Source organism: Salmo trutta, unplaced genomic scaffold (assembly GCF_901001165.1).
Source record: "Salmo trutta unplaced genomic scaffold, fSalTru1.1, whole genome shotgun sequence".
NCBI lineage: Eukaryota > Metazoa > Chordata > Actinopteri > Salmoniformes > Salmonidae > Salmo > Salmo trutta.
Window position 1 is genome coordinate 3,541 of NW_021822392.1, and position 11,460 is coordinate 15,000.

Sequence of the window (11,460 nt, forward strand, 5' to 3'; positions counted from 1 at the left end):
AAGCTGACAAGGTACAAATCTGTCGTTCTGAACAAGGCAGTTAACACACTGTTCCCCGGTAGGCCGTCATTGAAAATAAGAATTTGTTCTTAACTGACTTGCCTCGTTAACTAAAAGGTTCAATTAAAAAAATAAAAGAAAGATCTAGCTTGTGTAGGTGTCAGCACACATGCTAACATCCTGTGTGACTTGCTTTGTGAGAAGTGTGAGGGGGGAAATGGGTACACGTGCAGTGGTGTGTGTGTGTGAGAGAGAGAGGTGGGAGTGTGTGTGTGTGTGTGTGTGTGTGTGTGTGTGAGAGAGAGAGGTGGGAGTGTGTGTGTGTGTGTGTGAGAGAGAGAGGTGGGATTGTGTGTGTGTGTGTGTGATAGAGAGAGGTGGGATTGTGTGTGTGTGTGTGTGTGTGTGTGTGTGTGTGTGTGTGTGTGTGTGTGTGTGTGTGTGTGTGTGTGTGTGTGTGTGTGTTACATACTGCTTTGGAGGATCCAACGGGGTAGTTCTGAACAGGGAGGTTGTGTTCTGAAGAACGATCACTGGAACAGAGAGACAGAGAGAGACAGACAGAGAGACAGACAGAGAGAGAGACAGAGAGAGAGAGAGAGAGAGACAGAGAGAGAGGAGAGAGAGGAGAGAGAGAGAGGAGAGGAGAGAGAGAGAGAGAGAGAGAGGGAGAGTTAAATTCATGTTTGTCATTGAGACGCTCTTCTCCAGACAGACACTTCCAAGTTTAAATATTCAGTCTAGAAAAGAAAAAAAAAAGACAGGATTCAGAACTTGTTTGAGCCTGAAATCCCACAACGACACGTCGGAAACCATTAGGCTGACGTGTGTGTGTGTGTGTGTGTTACAAACACCACGTCTGATAACGGTTAGGCCGTGTGTCTCAGTTATGACCTAGAAATCTAAAGCAGGGTAATATTCTACAGTCCCTGAGATGTCAGTCCATCTGTCTGTTTCAATCCCAGGACCTTCGATGGGCAGTTTGGTGGTGAGAGTCAAGGTTAAGTTCCTACAGTCCTGTTTCCCCTCAGACCAGACCTGTCTCTACAGTCCTGTTTCCCCTCAGACCAGACCAGACCAGTCACTACAGTCCTGTTTCCCCTCAGACCAGACCAGACCTGTCACTACAGTCCTGTTTCCCCTCAGACCAGACCTGTCACTACAGTCCTGTTTCCCCTCAGACCAGACCTGTCACTACAGTCCCGTTTCCCCTCAGACCAGACCAGACCTGTCACTACAGTCCCGTTTCCCCTCAGACCAGACCAGTATCACCATACCCTGAGAGCAGTACCCCCCCCCTGCAGCAGGTATCAGAGCAGGTGGCTGAGAGCAGAGCTGCGGTCCAACGTCACTAATTTGAATATCTTAACTTAGACAATCTCAGTTCTCAGTCACACAAACAATCCAGAGCTCCTCACGTAGAAACGAATCTAGATAAATGATCTGACTCACTGCTTCCATCATCAGGAAGCGCCATTAAAATATCACAATAATGACTAATATACTTTGACAAATATACAGGCGATTAAAAACAAAAAAAAAAAGTGAGTTTTACGTGAGAAGTAGGCACTGGTCTGAAGCCAAAATAAAGCAAGTAAATTCACATGAGCACCACAATACCTACTCCACCCATGCTCCACCAAGGTTCTACAGCCCCACAATGCCTACTCCACCCATGCTCCACCAAGGTTCTACAGCACCACAATACCTACACCACCCATGCTCCACCAAGGTTCTACAGCACCACAATGCCTACTCCACCCATGCTCCACCAAGGTTCTACAGCACCACAATGCCTACTCCACCCATGCTCCACCAAGGTTCTACAGCACCACAATGCCTACTCCACCCATGCTCCACCAAGGTTCTACAGCACCACAATACCTACACCACCCATGCTCCACCAAGGTTCTACAGCACCACAATGCCTTCTCCACCCATGCTCCACCAAGGTTCTACAGCACCACAATACCTACTCCACCCATGCTCCACCAAGGTTCTACAGCCCCACAATACCTACTCCACCCATGCTCCACCAAGGTTCTACAGCCCCACAATACCTACTCCACCCATGCTCCACCAAGGTTTGACAGCACACAGCTTTGACCTGCTACAGTAGCTTTGTTGGTCTATTGTACTTCAAACTATGTGTAGGAACGTTGCTTAGGATTCAAAAACCTTCTAAGAGTATGAATTAGGCTGTTTTTGAGAAGGTGCTGCTGCTCCCACAATAATGGGATTTGTACCGTAAACAGAATAAAGTATTGTGTAAATACATAAAAACACACACAGTTGAAGTCAGAAGTTTACATACACCTTATCCAAATACTTTTAAACTCAGTTTTTCACAATTCCTGACATTTAATCCTAGTAAAAATTCCATGTCTTAGGTCAGTTAGGATCACCACTTTATTTTAAGAATGTGAAATGTCAGAATAATAGTAGAGAGAATGATTTATTTCAGCTTTTATTTCTTTCATCATATTCCCAGTGGGTCAGAAGTTTACATACACTCAATTAGTATTTGGTAGCATTGCCTTTAAATTGTTTAACTTGGGTCAAACATTTCAGGTAGCCTTCCACAAGCTTCCCACAATAAGTTGGGTGATTTTTGGCCCATTCCTCCTGACAGAGCTGGTGTAACTGAGTCAGGTTTGTAGGCCTCCTTGCTCACACACGCTTTTTCAGTTCTGCCCACAGATTTTCTATAGGATTGAGGTCAGGGCTTTGTGATGGCCACTCCAATACCTTGACTTTGTTGTCCTTAAGCCATTTTGACAACTTTGGAAGTATGCTTGGGGTCATTGTCCATTTGGAAGACCCATCAGCGACCACGCTTTAACTTCCTGACTGAAGTCTTGAGATGTTGAGTCAATATATCCACATAATGTTCCTGCCTCATGATGCCATCTATTTTGTGAAGTGCACCAGTCCCTCCTGCAGCACAGCACCCCCACACCATGAGGCTGCCACCCCCGTGCTTCACGGTTGGGATGGTGTTCTTCGGCTTGCAAGCCTCCCCCTTTTTCCTCCAAACATAACGATGGTCATTATGGCCAAACAGTTATATTTTTGTTTCATCAGACCAGAGGACATTTCTCCAAAAAGTACGATCTTTGTCCCCATGTGCAGTTGCAAACCGTAGTCTGGCTTTTTTTAATGGAGGTTTTGGAGCAGTGGCTTCTTCCTTGCTGAGTGGCCTTTCAGGTTATGTCGATATTGGACTTGTTTTACTGTGGATATAGAAACTTTTGTATCGGTTTCCTGCAGCATCTTCACAAGGTCCTTTGCCGTTGTTCTGGGATCGATTTGCACTTTTCGCACCAAAGTACGTTAATCTCTAGGAGACAGAACGCGTCCCCTTCCTGAGCGGTATGACGGCTGCGTGGTCCCATGGTGTTTATAATTGCGTACTATTGTTTACTAGTGTCCAGTCATTCTTTTCATTTTTACCGTTTGCTTGTTTGTAACAATCGCAAAGACATCGGCAACTTTGTAAATCCTAGTGAACTTGGTTCTGAAGCGATCGGCGGTCACAGAGAGACAGATAAACGTCTCGATTCTGTGTTTAAAAACGGGGATCTTCTGTGTATAAAGTGACGTGGAAAAGTTCAACTTCAGTAACGATGGTTTTTACGAAAACCGCTCTGAGATTTAACGATGCCCCTACGAAGGTAAAAACCATGCAAGTATCCTTAAGATGCTTTTGGGAAACCGAAGGCCCTGGGAAATAAATTAGCTAAGACAAAACATATATTTTATTTTAAAAACATAATTTGGAAGCGCAAATTACAATTTTCAGAAAACACCTTGCAGGGGGTAAAAATCCATGGAAATTTAAAACATAAAATCTGTTTTAAATGAGAAGTAGGCATTGGTATGACGCCGATAAAGGAACTTCACTTGAGCATCACAATGCCTACCAATGTATTCCAGCACACAGCTTTCACCTACTGCAGTGGCTAAGTTGGTCTATTGTACATCAAAAACAAATGTGTATGCAAGTTGCTTAGAATTCAAAACCTTCTCAAAAAGCCTAATTCCTACTCTTCAGGTGAATAATGGACTTTACAGTGTCCTGCTATTCAAATGGAAATACAGAGCAGTCGGAAAGTATTCAGACCCCTCGATTTTTTCCACATTTTGTTACGTTACAGACTTATACTAAAATTGATTAAAATCTACACACAATAGCCCATAATGACAAAGCAAAAACAGGTTTTAGACATTTTGGCAAAAGTACTCAAAATAAAAAACGGAAATATATCATTTACATAAGTATTCATACCCTTCACTCAGTACTTTGACGCTACAAGCTTGGCACACCTGTATTTGCGGAGTTTCTACCATTCTTCTCTGCAGATCCTCTCAAGCTCTAAGGTTGGATGGGGAGCGTCGCTGCACAGCTATTTTCAGGTCTCTCCAGAGATGTTTGATCGGGTTCAAGTCCGGGCTCTGGCTGGGCCACTCAAGGACATTCAGAGACTTGTCCCGAAGGCACTCTTGTGTTCTCTCGGCTGTGTGCTTGGGGTCGTTGTCCTGTTGGAAGGTGAACCTTCACCCCAGTCTGAGGTCCTGAGCGCTCTGGAGCAGGTTTTCATCAAGGATCTCTTTGTACTTTCCTCCGTTCATCTTTGCCTCGATCCTGACTAGTCTCCCAGTCCCTGCCGCTGAAAAACATCCCCACAGCATGATGCTGCCACCACCATGCTTCAAAATTGTGGTGGTGCCAGGTTTCCTCCAGAAGTGACGCTCGGCATTCAGGCCAAAGAGTTCAATCTTGGTTTCATCAGACCAGAGAATCGTGTTTCTCATGGTCAGAGTCCTTTAGGTGCCTTTTGGCAAACTCCAAGCAGGCTGTCATGTGCCTTTTACTGAAGAGTGGCTTCCGTCTGGCCACTCTACCATAAAGGCCTGATTTGTGGAGTGCTGTTGGGATGGGATAACCTTCCACAAGGACAACTATCTCCACAGAGGAACTCTGGAGCTCAGTCAGAGTGACCATCGGGTTCTTGGTCACCTCCATGACCAAGGCCCTTCTCCGCCGATTGCTCAATTTGCCTGGGCGGCCAGCTCTAGGAAGAGTCTTTGTGGGTCCCAAACTTCTTCCATTTAAGAATGATGGAGGTCACTGTGTTCTTGGGGACCTTCAATGCTGCAGAAATGTTTTGCTACCCTTCCCCAGGATTGTGTCAAGGCAAAGATCTATCTCGGAGCTTCACGGAGAATTCCTTCGACCTCATGGCTTGGTTTTTGCTCTGACATGCACTGTCAACTGTGGGACCTTATATAGACAGGTGTGTGCCTTTCCAAATCATGTCCAATCAATTGAATTTACCACAGGTGGACTCCAATCAAGTTGTAGAAACATCTCAAGGACGATCAATGGAAACAGGAATCACCTGAGCTCAATTTCAAGTCTCATCACAAAGGGTCAGAATAATAATGTCAATATTATTTTTAATACATTTGCAAATATTTCTAAATACCGTTTTCGCTTTGTCATTATGGGGTAGATTGATGAAGGAAAAAAATATTGAAACCATTTTAGAATAAGGCTGTAACGTAAAACACAATGTGGAGAAAGGAGTCTGAATAGTTCCTGAATTTTTTAAATAAAAAATAATATTTAACCTTTAATTTAACTAGGCAAGTCAGTTCAGAACAATTTCTTAATTACAATGAAGGCCTAGCCCGGGCCAAACCCGGACGATGCTGGGCAAATCGCGCGCCACCTTACGGGACTCCCAATCACGGTCGGATGTGATACAGCCTGGAATCGAACCAGGGACTGTATTGACCCCTCTTGCACTGAGATGCAGCGACCTCAGACCGCTGCGCCACCCGGGAGCCCACAATGCAATGCGAATATGTACTTACATGTTATACGTCTTGCTTGTAGCCTTTACTCCGCCGATGGGTATTCTTCTGATGATGACAGAGGAGTTCTTGGATATCAGGGCCTCGTCGTCTTTGTATTCTACAGATCAGAGACGAGGGAATTACTGGTCTGTCTGTTGATAGTAGCCCCCCGGGTGTTATCCCAGATATCTAGTCCCCCCGGGTGGTATCCCAGATATCTAGTTCCCCCCGGGTGCTATCCCAGATATCTAGTCCCCCCCGGGTGCTATCCCAGATATCTAGTTCCCCCCCGGGTGCTATGCCAGATATCTAGTTCCCCCCCGGGTGCTATCCCAGATATCTAGTTCCCCCCGGGTGCTATCCCAGATATCTAGTTCCCCCCGGGTGCTATCCCAGATATCTAGTCCCCCCCGGTGCTATCCCAGATATCTAGTTCCCCCCCGGTGCTATCCCAGATATCTAGTTCCCACCCCCCCCCCCCCCCCCGGTGCTATCCCAGATATCTAGTTTCCCCCCCCCCCGGTGCTATCCCAGATATCTAGTTTTCCCCCCCCGGGTGGTATCCCAGATATCTAGTTCCCCCCCCCCCGGGTGCTATCCCAGATATCTAGTCCCCCCCCCCGGGTGCTATCCCAGAGTCTAGTTCCCCCCCCCCCTCGGTGCTATCCCAGATGCTAGTTCCCCCCCCCGGGTGGCTATCCCAGATGTCTAGTTCCCCCCCCCGGGTGCTATCCCAGATGTCTAGTTCCCCCCCCCCGGGTGCTATCCAGATGTCTAGTTCCCCCCCCCCGGGTGCTATCCCAGATGTCTAGTTCCCCCCCCCGGTGGTGCTATCCCAGATGTCTAGTTCCCCCCCCCCCCCCCCGGGTGCTATCCCAGATGTCTAGTTCCCCCCCCCCCCCCCCCCCCCCCCCCGGGTGCTATCCCAGATGTCTAGTTCCCCCCCGGGTGCTATCCCAGATATCTAGTTCCCCCCCGGGTGTGCTATGCCAGATATCTAGTTCCCCCCGGGTGCTATGCCAGATATCTAGTTCCCCCCCGGGTGCTATGCCAGATATCTAGTTCCCCCCCGGGTGCTATGCCAGATATCTAGTTCCCCCCCGGGTGCTATGCCAGATATCTAGTTCCCCCCCGGGTGCTATCCCAGATATCTAGTTCCCCCCCCGGGGTGCTATCCCAGATATCTAGTTCCCCCCCGGGTGCTATCCCAGATATCTAGTTCCCCCCCGGGTGCTATCCCAGATATCTAGTTCCCCCCCGGGTGCTATCCCAGATATCTAGTCCCCCCCCGGGTGGTATCCCAGATATCTAGTTCCCCCCCGGGTGCTATCCCAGATATCTAGTCGTCCCCCCCGGGTGCTATCCCAGATATCTAGTTCCCCCCCCGGATGGTATCCCACAGGTCTAGATATCTAGTTCCCCCCCGGATGGTATCCCACAGGTCTAGATATCTAGTTCCCCAGGTGGTATCCCACAGGTCTAGATATCTAGTTCCCCGGGTGGTATCCCACAGGTCTAGATATCTAGTTCCCCGGGTGGTATCCCACAGGTCTAGATATCTAGTTCCCCGGGTGGTATCCCACAGGTCTAGATATCTAGTTCCCCGGGTGGTATCCCACAGGTCTAGATATCTAGTTCCCCGGGTGGTATCCCACAAGGTCTAGATATCTAGTTCCCCGGGTGGTATCCCACAGGTCTAGATAGTTCCCGGGGGTATCACAGGTCTAGATATCTAGTTCCCCGTGTGGTATCCCACAGGTCTAGATATCTAGTTCCCCGGGTGGTATCCCACAGGTCTAGATATCTAGTTCCCCGTGTGGTATCCCACAGGTCTAGATATCTAGTTCCCCGGGTGGTATCCCACAGGTCTAGATATCTAGTTCCCCGGGTGGTATCCCACAGGTCTAGATATCTAGTTCCCCGGGTGGTATCCCACAGGTCTAGATATCTAGTTCCCCGGGTGGTATCCCACAGGTCTAGATATCTAGTTCCCCGTGTGGTATTCCACAGGTCTAGATATCTAGTTCCCTGTGTACTATCCTAGATATCTAGTTCCCTGTGTACTATCCCACAGGTCTAGATATCTAGTTCCCCGGGTGGTATCCTACAGGTCTAGATATCTAGTTCCCTGGGTACTATCCTACAGGTCTAGATATCTAGTTCCCTGTGTACTATCCCACAGGTCTAGATATCTAGTTCCCTGGGTCCCATCCTATAGTTGGCTCATCCCAAATAGTTGACATACAAATATAAAAAAATCAATACATCTTATCTATTCAATTTACATACAACGTTTTACATCCATGATTGTCAGGAAGTGCTTTTAAAAGGAAAACTGTCCTCGACCCCCAAAGAGCAGGCAGTTCACACTAGAAGGAAGAAACCTTAAGAGGGACCAGACTCCCTGACTGTGCTGGCATGGTAGGGGACAGGCCTTACTAGCCAAACCACCTGGGCTGAAACGGGGGTTTTGTGGATGATGGAACCTTACAGGTAAGCTAACTAAAAAGTTATATAAAATTAAAAATCTCCCTTCAATATAAACGGCTCAAACCCATTGACCCCTCAATAGACAGGGGCCCCCTAGACCAGTAACCACAGTGGTTGTCTTGGCTGTCAAGACTTCTTCATTGTCAATGGATCCCGACAGGGCTTATTGATGCCTTTGGTTGACACTAGGTCACCTAACGTTAGATTTTCATCCAGGCCTTTATGTGCAGCTTCCCGAGGGTTTCAGCATCAGCAAACCCGCATGGTATAAAAAGCCCTACACTTGAGCTATATAGCTCGTCAACCAACTTACTAGTTAGCTAAAGTTACAAAGCTAAGCTAAGCTAGCTGTCATCAAGGTTGAAGCAGTAGTCCTGGTTAGTCAAGTCAGAAAGTAGCTAGTTAGCAGCTAAACAGCAACAGGACACAAGTCAAACACACACACGTGTTTTTGTCTCATATAGTGATGGTGGATGATGGACTATAGTGTTAGAAAAACACCTAAACACGAAGAACTCAGTAACATCACGTTACACATTTCATTAAAACAGTTTTAATGTCTGATTTTAGGGGCTTGCCGTTACTGGACTAATTAGTTCTTAGCGACAAGCTAGCTGCATGCTAACATGCTAAGCTAATAGCTAGTTAGCAAGCTACTAGTAGTTAGCTATAAATCACAACAGCTGGTCAGCAGCTTTTAAAACATCCCAAGTAATTAACTAGTTAAGAAACAAAAAAATGTTTACACATGTTTTGTTAAACCATAAAACTACTTCTTACCTTCTTTAGTTTGTGCGTTGGTGATTTGTAGTCCGCAGTCGACAGCTTTGAGTCTCTCCCGACCCATAATCTGCCGTTTCAGATCGGATAAAGTGATGTTCACACCGTCGAAAGTGACCGTGTCGTAGTTGAGTTTAGATGAGAATTTATAATGAACACAAGACATGATGGAAACGAAAAAGTGACAACTGTTAACTAAAATGTCCCAGACAGAAAACGGATCATATATGAGGAGGTCGATAAATAAGCTGTGAAATGGTACAGAGCAAGTTAAGTGAAGTAGTTGAGTTGATGTCGTTTTAACGTTGGTATCCAACACGTCCAGGTGAAACAGCTGATGATTGTTGAGTCGTCAAGTCCCTTGTTGTTTTTACAGTTTTGGACCGTGGAAACTGGCCCAAATTAACACACCACCTTCCACAAGCATGGTGGAAAATGTTCCCTTTCCTTTCAGCAGATACTTCAATACAGAAGGTAAAACACAAAGGTGTCGGAAACTAAGACTAGTAACAAGTAAACGTTACTTGCCTCCTTATTGTCCCCCTCAACAACACAAAACCTACAAAATAAAATGCGGTCACGTAAGAGAATCAAGAGTTTGAAAATAAACAAGTGTAAACAAACAGAGCAAGCACGACGATATGTAGAGCTAATTTATTCCCTGTGTAAAATAAAAAGGTAGTTAACTAGTTCATGCGAATCATGACAGCAAATAAAGAAAAGTCTGGCCTTCTCGTAAAAGCTAACAGTTAGCTTGCTGCTAGCTTTATAACAAAACAAAAAGCTCCCTAAAAAAACGCTGACAACCCGAATGACATTAACCGGATACTACAACAAAAACCATTAATATTTCAGAAACAGTATATATATATAGTCATTACATTCCATGCAATTATCTAGGTAATGTTTTTATTCTTTTCCATTTTTGAAGTTGCCAGAAATCACCAGCTGTGTCGATTTCCACAGAGACAGAGGAGAGAGCTGTCATTTCACTCGGCCTTTCTGCGCAGGCGCGAATAGGAAGGGCCACGTTCACGAACATCAGTCACTTTGTTTTTCTGCGCAGGCGCAAATAGGAAGGGCCACGTTCACGAACATCAGTCGCTTTGTTTTTCTGCGCAGGCGCAAATAGGAAGGGCCACGTTCAAGAACATCAGTCGCTTTGTTTTCTGCGCAGGGCGCAAATAGGAAGGCCCACGTTCAAGAACAATCAGTCGCTTTGTTTCTGTACAGGGCGCAAATAGAAAGGGCCACGTTCAAAAACATCAGTCGCTTTGTTTTCTGCGCAGGCGCAAATAGGAAGGGCCACGTTCAAAAACATCAGTCGCTTTGTTTTCTGCGCAGGCGCAAATAGGAAGGGCCACGTTCAAGAACATCAGTCGCTTTGTTTTTCTGCGCAGGCGCAAATAGGAAGGGCCACGTTCAAGAACATCAGTCGCTTTGTTTTCTGCGCTTGTCGACTGATGACGCAATCCAACATCTTTTTCCCATGGACAGGTGTGACAATATTCCATTTTACCTCTGAGAAAGAAGAATTAGGTACCAAGCTACTGAGAAAATGTTGCGCGCTGTATCATTTTTGGCCCGGTAGTATGAGACATTTGTGTAGATTTTGTGTAGCACAAGCGCTTGATATTGACAATTTAACTCAACACCAGAATGTCTTGAACAAAGAACTAAATATTATAGTGGCGATTGTATAAGCCTGCTGTAAGAAACTAGTCATTTTACAGTCCCTTATATAACAAAAAGAAGAAAAAAAATGCACTCTAAATTCACCAGTAGATGGCGGTCTAAAACTATTTATGATAAATGTTCAAAACGAGGTTCATCCTTGATTTAACGTCTATTATTTTGTCTTGTGGAATTATATCTATCAGCATATCTACAGTAAAACACCTGCAGCAGCAAACACATATGTCTTATGATGGGCCTGTTATAACCTTCTAATGATGCTTGCTGAGGAGAGAAGATGGCACCTCGTCGGGGGGGGGGGACCATTAGAAAAGGACATGATTTCAGCGTTTTACGACTTTGTGACACTTTGTTGTTATAGGTAAACTGTGACATAAAAACTACAGCTGCAGTTAGTTGCCTTTCACATTTATTATCCTCCTCATTTATCCTCCTCTTCCTCATTTATCCTCCTCTTCCTCATTTATCCTCCTCTTCCTCATTTATCCTCCTCTTCCTCATTTATCCTCCTCCTCTTCCTCATTTATCCTCCTCTTCCTCATTTATCCTCCTCTTCCTCATTTATCCTCCTCCTCTTCCTCATTTATCCTCCTCTTCCTCATTTATCCTCCTCTTCCTCATTTATCCTCCTCT

General features: G+C 45.8%; 1 protein-coding gene across 1 annotated transcript; it reads right to left on the reverse strand.

The window, feature by feature from the left end:
* Window positions 1-448: 448 nt before the first annotated feature.
* LOC115182085 (E3 ubiquitin-protein ligase RBBP6-like) lies at window positions 449-10,173 on the reverse strand (the record flags this gene model as incomplete). Its single annotated transcript, XM_029743731.1, has 3 exons — window positions 9,133-10,173; window positions 5,881-5,980; window positions 449-533 (listed from the first exon to the last, which is right to left on the reverse strand). Coding segments are annotated over exons 1-3 (351 nt in total), but the record flags the coding sequence as incomplete, so codon positions are not given.
* Between the last annotated feature and the right edge of the window lie 1,287 nt (window positions 10,174-11,460).